Genomic DNA, 12706 nt, shown 5'->3' with positions numbered 1-12706 from the left:
CATTTTTCTGAAGTATTTTATTATTCTGAATTGAATACAAACAATACCAAGTCAATAGGAGGAAAAGTTTAGAAGCGATTATTATTTCAAGATAAAAAATTCAATTTTGTACTAATTAGTAAACTTCATACTGACTTATCAAGAATTTGAGATTGACATCTAGACACATAAAATGCTGCTTATATACTCTTTTACATTTAGTCTAGTGCGATAAATCAAATCTATAGAACTAACAAATAAAAAAAGGCGGGTTTTATCTATGAAAATTGTAGTTATTAATTTATACACGTTTACACACAAATTCTTTATAACTTCGAAGCTATTAGTTTCTTTGGTTGATTTGGTTTTAACTTTAATGGTTTTATCATACATTGGTATACAAGAAACACTGTCTTATTGACTGTATATCAATGTATAGATGGTGTAAGACATGTAAATAGGTCTAAGAATAAAGTTGAATTTTTAATAAATAAAAACATCTATAAATTTTAAACTACACTATCTACCAATAAGTATTTGGACTCGTGTGACTGAAAAGAAAAACAAACTTTATTCATAATCAATAGTTGGTGCGGCTTCCACGAGAGGCAATTACAACGTGAACCCTCAGGGGCATACTTTCCACAAGTCCTCGTGTGACGGCTAGTGGTAATTTCTTCCACTTGGCTTGGAGAAGACGTGTAAGTTCTTTCACCGATTTTGGACGGGTAGTGCACCCCTTAATTCCGCGATCCAACTCGTCCCAGAGGTTCTCCATAGGGTTCAGGTCTGGTCTCTGAGCAGGCCAGTCCATTCGATTAACCTCATTGGCACCATACCAAGCCTTGGTGACCCTCGCAACATGACAGCTGGAATTGTCGTCCTGGAAGTAACAGGGGCCCACCCCGTAATACTGCCACAACGTAGGAAGCGCATTGTCATCCAAAATAGTGCAGTAGGCATCTTGCATGGGACTAATGCCCATGTTGTTCCCTACACGATATATACTGGCGGAGGGCGTGACATATCTCAGGACCGCAGATATAGTAATTTACGTAGGTGTCCAAATACTTATTGGTCGATAGTGTATTAGTTCCATAGACTTTGATTTTATCTTATTTTATTCAGCGTTAACAAAAATACATAGAAGATACCAAGAGAGCAACGTCAAACGCGGAAATAGGTATAAATACAAAAGTGCACTTTTAGTACAGAAAACCTTAATAACTTCTAAACTATTTAACCTATCGACTCGAGTTTGATTTCATTAAATTCAACGTAAAAATATATATCAGAAGCAATACCTCACCTGTCGAAGTAGTAATAGTAAAGTTTCTCTCTGACCAGATATTGCGAAATAGGTGAATTTGTAAGAATCCCTATGTGACAGCAAAAAAAAAAAAAAAAAAAAAAAAAAAAAAAAAAAAAAAAAAAATGAAACCAGCTTTGAAATTAGCTCACCAAACAGTATAGAAATCAGTCATAACATTACGATCAAAATCAAATTCATAATCAAATTAGTAAAGGTACAAATAAGAGTCTCTAGTTTAAATACTAGTCATACGTTCTTCGCGATATTACTAAACTTTTGCTTCGTATAATTTAATTAAATAAAAAGCAAAGCCTTTATTAGTAATAAAATTTATTGGTAATTAAATTCCAAACAGAAAAAAGTAATATTTTCTATATAAAAGAAATGATATATGAAAGAAATGATAAACTTTAGAAGAAAAAGATAATATTATTAAAAAAAAACTAAATTTCCATTAATTACAGTACTCAGAATTCTTGCTGGCACAGTTGTTAACACTGTTTCTTGAGTAAAAGATCCTAACATAATGAAATAAAATAAATGTTTAAAAACGTTGTTTTTTCAAGTATACCTTATAAGGATAAAAAATATTTCTATTTTTGTCAGACATTGGATAAAATACGTAAGGTGCATTACGTTTGAAAAATTTGGGAGCATTATTCGTTATGATAGAAGCTTATTTCAAAAATGATGCGCCTTCTGTATTTACTTTAAAAGTAATATAAATAGAACATTCTTCGTTTTAGTCAACATGAAGAAAGAAGTTTTAAAAGTTTTTGTTCTACTTTATTAATTCTTTCATTTTAGTATTGTGTCCGTTTGTATAGGTGACCGAAATTACGAATTGCACTAAAAATGGACAAAAATTTCGCTTGAAACGTGTAAAAAATTTGTACAATTATCAGACACAAACCTCTAGCTGAAATTTCAGTACTCAGTCCAGTCGAAAAGTGATTGATGTTTTGATGAACTATAAATTTTAATTACGGACGAATTTTACTTGTTGTGATCCAGAAACGATTGATACCTCTATCAAAAATATTATAAAAGATTTAGTTATGATTTTATCAATTAAGTTATCTCAGGTGACCCATGGTGACTCATGTGATTGAATGCTTGCCTCCCAATGAGGTGTCTCGGGTTCGAATCCCAGTGATAGGCTCACCACATCCGACTCACACCGACCACAGTCTTGACATAAAATGTCCTAGTGGGTTAGAATCCCCTTGCAGTCAGGCTAACAGTTTTTTCTCCATGTAACGCAAATGCGAGTTAATTTTTCCAAATAGTTCTCAACCAAGGCAAATCTCTCTCTATACTTCATCTAGGAGTTTCCTTGTCTTCTGGATTCAGCTCAAAATTACAAGGCTACGGAGTTGAACATTGGTAGACGTAAACTCAAAATTGGGTGGCTGTTCAACGATGGTGATAAAATAAAATAAAAGTTTTTTGAAATATGATAAAAATTTCGTCACTTTGGCAATAATGAATTCTTCTGTAGTGATCTTTAACGCTTATAAATTGTGATATCATGCAGCACAGAGCTTTATTTAAAATTTGATTGTTCCAGTTATTAGGCAATCGGTTGGAATTCAGATTGGCGGCAAATTCTTTTAGTGATAACCTTGCAGTAAATTCTGCTTGAATCGGCCAGGAAACAATGCATGGCCATTAATTATAGTGCACCTATAGAGAGTTTTACAGCTAATATATTGAAAAATATGGTACAATACACTCTAAAACATTTCGGAGAGTTGACTGTTGTGTGGCCACATTTCTTCCATAAGGAAAAAACCTAGAGCTTGTGATAGTAAGAGATTGAGTTGAGATGGCCATAGATTTATACGGATGTTATATGAAGCTTCTTAACTCACTTCTGCAATGTTGGTTGTAGTTGTAATATCAAGGTACGGACACAAATGTACTGTGTTCTCTCTCAAATAGCTCACTATCTTTACATTGGTGACCACGTACAAAGAATATGAAACTCAATTACTCTTCAACAGATGGAATCAATACACTTTTTCGTCTCGTTCTATGGTTTACCTTAATTTGATAAAGAAATCAACTGAATCTCCGACAATGTCAAATCTCGAACTGAAGTTCACTTTAACAAGCATAATGTCAATTTACGGTCTATGGCCATATAATTAGCAAGAAAACATTAACGGGTAGAGCTGTATTTTTACGGTCATTCAATAACCGTAATCTAGTGGGGAAATTATTCAAAGATTACAACTTTCAATGTTTGTAGTAGTGACTTGATTTTGACTTTAGGGAAATGCAGCTTTAATTTAGTGAATATTGCACACTTAATTTACTTTAGGAAAAACCTATATTTTTAATCTACTAATATTAGCATAATTTGTTTAGCTTATCACTCAAAGCAAAATGATTCGCAGTCAAAGTGAAATTTGAAGAAAAGAACTCCATAAAATTTTTTTTCAACTAATATTTTTAATTTTAGTATGTTATTATACAGAACTTTAACTTAAATATTGGAGTTTCCAATAAGCTAATCGATTTTGTTCACCAAAAATATAAATTCTCTAAAATTGCTTAAAGTGATTCATTATAATCTATACAAGGTGTTTAACAAGCTTGATTTTAAAAAAAACATGGCCCTGGAATCATTAGGGGGGACTGTTGGGGTAATCCTTGTAAAATTAAAACAAAACAAAACAAATTTTTTTTTTTGCAAGAGGTCAGCTTAAATTCTATACAAGTTTTCGAAAATAACAAAATTGAGATGCTGAAATTTTAATTTCAGTTAAAAGTCTCAAAGTATGAAGGATTACATGTGATTCTGACTCAAAGTTTCAAAGGAAGAAATGTCCAAAAGAAAATAAATAAAGGAAAAATAAGTATATTTTTTAGACATCTATGAAAGGTTCTTTTTAAAAATTTAGTATTTAAAGTAAATTTAAGCTGTTTATAATGAAGATAAAAAAATTATAAGTAAATGATAAGTACAATAAATTATCAAATGCTGTAAGTTTAAAGTATAAAAGTATGGCAGAAAATATTTATGAAATAACTTAATAAATATTTATGTGATGACTTTCTTTCAAGAAAGTAAATTAATAATAAGTTGTTACGAAAGCTTTCAGCTAAGCATTGATTTCGTACAACAAATGAAGAATCCTCTTCATTTAAATAAGAAAATATTCGTTGAAAAAATGTCTAGAAATTGCAAGAACTTTCAAACAAATTGAGATTTCGAAGGAAAAAAATTTACGTTAAGTTTAAAAAAAAAGCCGTTTCAGCAAGTTTAATTTTATCTCAGCAATTGCGGATTGCTTAGTATTTTTTATTGTAAGTTTACTCGAACTATTTATCGAATATAGATTTTTTTTATTTCATGGTATTCCCAGTATGTACTTTTTTAAAACATTTTTGTAATTTCAAGTTTTTAGGTCTTATAGTTTTTGAGCAATATGTATGTAATATAAAGGAATGTAATATAAAGTTGTATACCTAAAAAAACAGTTGCTATTACGTTTTTTTTTCTAATGAAGTGAGATGTAATTTAGATTTTTTTCTAAAAAAACAGTAATTTGTAGATAAAGTAATTCGGAGATAAAGTAATTTGGAGATAAAGTAATTTGGAGATAAAGTAATTTGAAGATAAAGTAATTTGAAGATAAAGTAATTTGGAGCTAAAGCAATTTGGAAATAAAAGAAAATAACAGGATAATCTTATTATTCACTGTTTTGTCTCATCATGGTATGAACACTTCCCAAGCATTGACATTACAACAAAAAAAATTTTTTTGAGTCAATATTATACATTATTTGACCGCTGTATTACAGTGGCTCAGGCACTATATTGTCATTGTAATATAGTTTATCCTCAATGGGGTTTTTAAGCCCATACAGCTTCAAATTAATGACTATCAGAGTGTGTAAGAAATAGAAGCGGTTGATGCGCAATGCTGACTCATCTGGTTGGTCGCAAAATTTTTGAGCCCTAATCCTCGTGACCCTCTGACTTACATTGCACTTTTGCGGGTACTGTATGTTATTATAAACGAACAATATTAAATTATAGTTTCTTAAACAATGTGCTTGACATTGTTTATTGAACACCTCATTATCAATATAATAATATGAGTCACCCAGATGTAAGACTTTCGAATTACACTTCTGAAAGAAAACCATAGTATCACCATAGTTTTATCAATTAATATGAACATAATAATGGTGGAAATTTTTATAGTGTTAGTATTCATTGAAAAGTGCTTTTCAAAATGCTTTGAAACTTAGATTAAATTTTGCCTAAATATAAACTGCATATTACAAAGTGATGACGAGATTTTGTTTCTTCATGAAATGCAATTTTCATTTTCAAAATTGAGAAATTCATCTCATTTAAATAACACGATCATCTTACTTATTAATTATCAACTAGTTTCTTCAGAGATGCAAATTAAAAATAAATAAAAAAAGTAACTTTTGAAAAGAAAGATAAACACACACCTATAATTGATTTGTCTTTTCAACCTTAATAAGAGTTTAATTTTCAATAACCCCGCAACTTGATACGTTAACCACCCTCGCAAAACACCAATCAGAAAATTGAGAAAAGAAAGATTTGTCGGAAAAGCAGGGACATGACGTCAAAAGCGCGCGCAAAGTTCCCTCCCACACTGTCTTCGAAGATTTTGTCTTATAAAAGACCTGTCACGATTTACTTCTCCTGGATTCTCTTGCTGCTATTGCCTCAGTTTATTCTTCCAAAACTTCAAAACATTCACAATGGCAATCAAAGTTGCTTTCATTGTTCACCTGCTGCTCTGCTTTTCCATGATAAGCATCATTGCTTCACGGCCACCTTCACCCATAAATTATTTTCCTACCCATTATCACCCCTGGTCTAAGGGTAAGTAAAAAATTTACGCTCCTTTTACTTTTCTCAATTAAAATATATTAATTGCATTTGTCTTGTGGCAGTAAATTAACAAAAAATAGTTGATTGTGATAAATAAAAATATACACATGCAGTGATATTGTGTCCAAGCATTAAATAAAAATCATTGCATTTATATTTTACTAGGAAGAGAATAATTGTATTAATGAAATTCCGATATAATTAGAAATATATTATATTATGTATTATGTATAGAAATGTATTATATATGGTTTGAAGAAACATTTATTATTGCCAAGAAACATTAAAAATTTCCATTTCAGTTATTCAAATTCAGTAATTCATAATTCAGTTATTCAAATTCAGTAATTCCATTTCAGTAATTCAGAATTCAAATTTATTTAAAGTCTGTCTTAGACAGAATTTAAAAAGTAATTATTAATTACATTTTTAAATATTAAAGTTTTATTAAGCAGTACTCAGGCGGCTTTTAATTTATTGATTGAACGAATGAATTAAAATTAATTATATTTTTTCGGTTTTTCTAAAGTGGTATAAATAAATTCAGAGCATGGAAAAGAATTAATAATTAAATTTGAAGTTTAAGTTGTATTAAAGTTCTCCTCAACAAATGCAGGCAATCTTGTTGCATTTGTGTTTTACTAGAAAGTGAATCATTGCATTAATGGAATAAAATTATTTCAAAAAACATTTTCCATCAAAAAACATTTTCATTATAAAAAGTTATTTATAATGAAATGTTTAAATATAAACGTTTTATGAAAGAAGTACTGAGATGGCTTTTAATTCATTAATAATATAAATATATTCTTGAGTAATATAAATAAATTTTTAAGTAATATAAATCAATTCAGAGCATTAAAAATAAATTTATAATAAAATTTGAAATTTAAGTTGCTTTTAAGTTTTTCTCAACAAATGAATGCAATCTCATTGAATTTGTGTTTTACTAGGAAGGGTATCATTGAATTAACGGAATAACGTTATTTCATAAAGAGTTTGCAATTACTTACGGAATTTTCATTTTAAAAAGAATTCCACCTTATACCAAGTCTGTCTTAGGCAGAATTTAAAAAGTAATTTTTAAATATAAAAGTCTTATAAAGAAATATTTAGACGGTTTTTATATTATTAATAACATGAAGGAATTAATAATAGTAAGATTCTTTCGGTTTTCTCAAGTAGGTTAAATAAATTCATAGCATTAAAAAGGGATTAATAATTAAATTTGAAATTTAAGTTGTGTTAAAGTTTTTTTTTTAAAAATTCATGCAATCTCATTGCAGTTGTGTTTTGTTAAAAAAAAAAATCATTCCATTAATGAAATAACGTTCCATCATAAAGTGTTTGCGAGGAAAGTGTTTTGCACTTTAGAAAAAATTATACTTTATTCCAAGTCTGTCGTAGAATTTAAAAAGTAATTAACAATTACAATTTCAGATGTTAAGCTTCTATGAAGCATTACTCAGACAGTTTTTTATTTATAAAACTAATGAAGAAATAAATATTAATTAGACTTTTGATGTATTTCTTATGCAGTGTAAATGATTTACAGCAATAAAAAAGTAACTAATAGTTAAATTGAAAATTTAAGTTTTGTTAAGTTTCCCTCAAGGAATGTATGTAATTTCATTGCATTTATACTGCCCTCTGTTACACTATCAGTTTTTGATGGCTAACACTTAACAATTCTGTATATACTTACTCATGACTTAAAAGCTTATTTATTAAACTTTTAACTTAAGATATTTAGAATTTGATTTATCGATAAATATTATATATGAGAAATAAGTTGTATCTGGTACTTATTCTTTATGGTATTAATAAATGTACCTTTATTATTTGATTTACTATTCAAATTAGTTTATTAGCATCGATATAGCAGTAAAGAAAACAAAGGAAATAAAAATAAAAATATGACCAGCGAAGCTGACGTCATCAGGGGGTACCGGCCTCGGAAACCATAAAACAAAACCTTTTCTATTGAGAGAGAGGCCAAATTAAATGCCGAAATTAACTCTCTCAGTACCCCGAAGATTTTGTATAAGTCTAGGAAAAATACATGAAATACATAAAAACAATTCAGAACAGAAATTCAAGCAAAATCTTGAGAAAATAAAATAATTTATTAGCATCGAGAAACTAAACTTCTTTTTTGAAAAAATTAAAATTTTATTCAAAAAAAAATTTACAATATGGTTACGAAAAAAGATTTGTAATAAAAAACAGCTAACTGTTTCATACGAACTGCTGCTGTAATATATTTTCATACACTTGTCGATTATGGAGTAAAAGTTTCTTTTAGGGGTCGCCAATAGATATTTAAAAGGAAAAACCCTACTGTCTAAACTTCCAAGCTAGAGATTTAAATAATGATTAATCAAATTTTCATAAAATCCCTTTCAATTTAGTGTTAATTTGCGACTTTTTGTTCATTTGGAAACTTCATTTTGGAGAGGGTTTAAAAAAATATGCATTAAAGAAGGCGGCTATAAACCGTCTTGAATAAATTAAACGTTGAGCTTTCTTGTGAGTGGTGTTTTCACACTTATCCCAGATGTTTTGTATTTAAAATTAACTTTGATTTCTTCATTAGAGAGTAATATTTTGTAATGAGTAAAAATATTTAATATTTTGACCAATTGTGTAAATATTATGTTAAAAGGACTTGTTGCTTCCAGAATACGAGACCATTGGCTGTAGAGTATCGTTTTTGTAAGACGACGGCTAAATACCACTAATGCTTACTTTCTATGTTTTTCATTTTTAATAGACTGTAGCTTATAATCATTATAAATTGGCTGTAATTTATATTGGTTGTACTTTATATTTTTAATTTACATTAAAATATGTTATCTCTCCCACCATAACTACATTACTAATAAAAATAACTGGAAGCATTTAATGTTAAAAAGATGATTGATTGAAATTATGACTGTAGTTTACTCGAAAGCTAGAGAAATGCCTTGGCATTTAGAAAATACAGGGTGACTCAAAATTATTGAGTGTAGTTAAAGTTTCAAAGAAATGTGCTAAGCAATTTTAAACAGTTTTACATGACTGTAAGAAAAGGTTTCCCAAATTTGTGCAAAAATGTTTAAAAATATTTCCGAAACAAATAGTAAACGAATTTGAAACTTCCATGCATTAAAAATTGAAACAGATTGAACTGATTTTGCACAAAAGTTGATTCTAGCACAAAAGTTGAAAAGGGCCAAGTTTCTGCACATTAACTTGTTATAGAAGTCATGTTAAAGTATTAATTTAAGCATTAAAAGCGTCTATGACATCCAAAACAGGTAGTTAGATCTTACAACTTAATCTAATGAAATTAATTTAGATTTTTCAAAGAGCATTCAAAATATAATATATATTTAATTACAAGAAATGACTAATAAAAAATGAACTTTAGATGTTTTTATAATTGGTTTTATAATAGCATAATATCTAAACAAAAATAAATAGTCATGGAAATATTTTCCCCGACCCGCCCTTATTTAGGACATACGGGTAAATGTTTATTAAAATCAAAAAATACATAACCAGAAAACAGTACAAACATAAAATACATATCAGACATGGCAAACGGCCCATGAACATGGCGGGCGCAGAGCAGCAAAAATCATGTAAGGTGATAAAACATTAAAACAGCAATATATTGAAAGTGTCAGTTAAAAGAACAATTTAAAAGATAAACATGCAAAATTTACAAAGGAACAACATAGTATAACATATTAAAACAGTAGTTTTAAAACCAATTAAATAGTGTAAAAGTAATCACAATAAAATTGTAGCAAGTAGAAGCAGAAGAGTTTATAAAAGACATAGTAAAAGCTACAAAACTATACCATCAATAAAATTGAGACAATCAAGCTGGAACGAGCAGGTTCCGAGACCATTAAAGACCGTTCCCCAATACATCCTCTAAAAATAAATAGTCATTGAAATCTATAATATGAGCAACGAATTTTGTATGCTATTCTATTCTATTTTAAATGTCTTTATTGGATGACTGAACTTTTTATAGTATTTAATATTAAAGTAGTATATAGTAAAATTATTAAAGGTAATTTCTCCTTTGTAACTTGCTTACAATTAAACATTCGAGCAAAACAAACTTAAGCAAATGTTTCAATTTACATAATGTTATCTAATTATATTAACTTGAAATTTTATTATGCCACTCCGAAGTGATTTTTCTGATGTAATTAATACATTTTGTCAAATAAATGTCACATATTAACTCACATAATTCCAAATTTAATTATTCATATTCATTTCTTACTCCATGCAAAATTTCTCTCCTCCATGAATTAAGTTAAACAAACATGTATAGCGGGAAAAACCAATTATTTTTTGAAGTTGAAAGCTAATAAATATTATTGTATTACAAATTAAATTATTGTTAGTAGCTTGATTTTTCGCTCTCGCTTGCTATACATGAAAATAATTAATCTAGTTGAAAGTTTTGAATCAGTCTTCTTAAGTGATGGATAATTCGTATTATTGGAACGCATAATCCAATTAGTTTGATTCAAGTCGTCACACAAATTAATATTGCACGTATTAGTAAATAACCTAAAAGAGCTCAGTGTGTATGTGAAGGGTCATAATTCAGGGAAACCTTGCTCATTTATTTATGTATGATGTTGGAAATGACAATTTATTGTTTATTTGTTGCATGGTTCGTTATGACTCATTATACTGTGAGTTATATAATAAAGATTTCAAGATAAATTTAATATTATTTTTATCCTTCAAATAATTCCTGTTAAAACTGGAATAAAAAAAATTGTCAACAGTTGACGTTGCAACTCAATAACTTAGAGATGAAAAAATGTAAATAAACCTCGCGATTTAGCAAGGAGATCTATTAAAGATAAATTCATATGAATAATTAAAAAAATGTGCAGTATTAAGCAAATGAAAGAGCACATATTCAGCTCAAATAATCTGTTTTTTGCTGCTTTTATTTATTACTTTCCTTTGATTGATTTCGTAAGTAATTTGTCAGATTTTTATAACTCTCTTTTTTCACATAAATATAATTTTCGTCCCCTGAATTCTTTATATTTAACTTCTTATTTTATAACGATTTAGAAAGTATTTATAAAGCATACTTAAAATGGATACTGTTATTAAGTGGCTCTTAATCTCCAGATCGAAATCAACAAGTCAAAGGGATAGAGATGGAAAGGTGAAATTCTAAATGTGTTTTTAACTTAATTATTTAATTTTCACAAATAAACTGATGATGGTTCGGCAGTAAGTCTATTCGGCAGTAAGTCTTGATACACATTAAATACAAGGCCACCACCCAATCGCAATATGAGATATAAAGTGTGCGGTACTTTAGAATCTCAATTAATTTTTTTGACAAAATTATGCCAATGAAATCCTGCAATCAATAGATCTTGATAAGTAGTTGGATAGTATACAGTTGCTCGTTTTTAGATTTTGATAAGTATCTTTGTTAATATGAAATTAACGTTAAATGATTTTTTGCTTCATTCAAAACTGTTTGAACCAGCTGCACTGATTAAAATAAGATTCTAAAAAAATCTAAAAACTGTAAAACGTGTAGTTTTAAATTACTTTTGCAAAATCACAACACAGTGCTTTGGAATACAGTTTGTAATCATCTTTTCCTTATGCAGGAGTAAAATCCCAAACTTTTCTCGGTTAAATGGATCCTTTATCAATAAAAATACATAAAAGCTTAAATATTAAACTAAATGTTTAAAGAAGGCAAAAACCTAATGCTATAAGCATGTAATCCGTTTCAAAATCAGTTACATCATTTGTTTTGTTTGCTCTCATCGGTAATTTTATTTAACTAAATTTATTTTTCTTGCTTACATTATTCGGAGTTACTAGGGTAGTAATCTATTTTTCTGTGTAACTGTCATATGCTGGTTTTGGCAATAATGTTATGAACTTACATGCCATCAGTTAAATGTGTTTTGTAGAGTTTTGAATAATATATTTTAATATTTTCTGTCTTCTTAGATATGTTTTTTTACGTTTATTTAAAGGCAAGATATGTTTATTTACGTTTATTTCATCGTAAACTTACAGTTTTACTAATTTTAAAAACCAAACTCACATTCAAAATTAATCTTTCTTAAAATATTTTGACATAATTTCAAAAGGTACTTCTATTGTTCAAAAACTCAAAACTGTAATTTTGATACGAAAAAAAACACGGGAGGGCAAAATTTTTAATAATTCTGTCTTAGGAATTATTTTTGAGTGAAAAAAAATTCCTTAAAACTTTAACATAAAATGATTTAGACAAGTCAGAAACTAGATTAAACATTTAAAACCATAATTTGTTAAGAAAAAGGAAAATACAAACCGATTTATTTTTGAAACTCTACTATGTAAATCAGTTTTAAGGGGAAAGATATTTAATGTAACTTGCATGTTATGAGAAATATATATTATAAAGTAATGTTAAAATGTATGTGATAACGCAATGTTATGACAAAAAAATGATTCTGACCAAACAGTGACTAGTTTAA

At 28.4% G+C, this 12706-nt stretch overlaps 1 protein-coding gene and 1 long non-coding RNA gene across 3 annotated transcripts in view; one reads left to right on the top strand and one right to left on the bottom strand.

Annotated features, from left to right (window-relative positions):
* LOC107448270 (uncharacterized) overlaps positions 1–12706 on the top strand; it is a 79122-nt gene that overhangs the window by 33123 nt on the left and 33293 nt on the right. Inside the window, exon 1 of one of the 2 annotated variants that reach the window (XM_016063407.4) lies at positions 5901–6173. The exons of the other annotated variant lie outside the window; for it this stretch is intronic. Within the exon in view, the coding sequence (XP_015918893.1) occupies positions 6050–6173 (124 nt within the window). The 5' untranslated portion in view covers positions 5901–6049. Of the gene's footprint in view, positions 1–5900; positions 6174–12706 lie in introns of those variants that run through there. 2 annotated transcript variants of the gene reach the window in all.
* Positions 9980–12706, bottom strand: part of LOC139426064 (uncharacterized) — a 38277-nt gene continuing 35550 nt past the window's right edge. Inside the window, exon 2 of the long non-coding RNA XR_011637343.2 lies at positions 9980–10106. This is a non-coding gene — a long non-coding RNA (uncharacterized LOC139426064). The remainder of the gene's footprint in view (positions 10107–12706) is intronic.

This window comes from Parasteatoda tepidariorum, chromosome 7, assembly GCF_982258835.1.
Source record: "Parasteatoda tepidariorum strain Cologne lab strain chromosome 7, Ptep-v5.0, whole genome shotgun sequence".
NCBI classification, from domain to species: domain Eukaryota; kingdom Metazoa; phylum Arthropoda; class Arachnida; order Araneae; family Theridiidae; genus Parasteatoda; species Parasteatoda tepidariorum.
The sequence above is the reverse complement of the archived record's forward strand: the minus strand, read 5'-3'. Positions and strand labels throughout refer to the sequence as shown.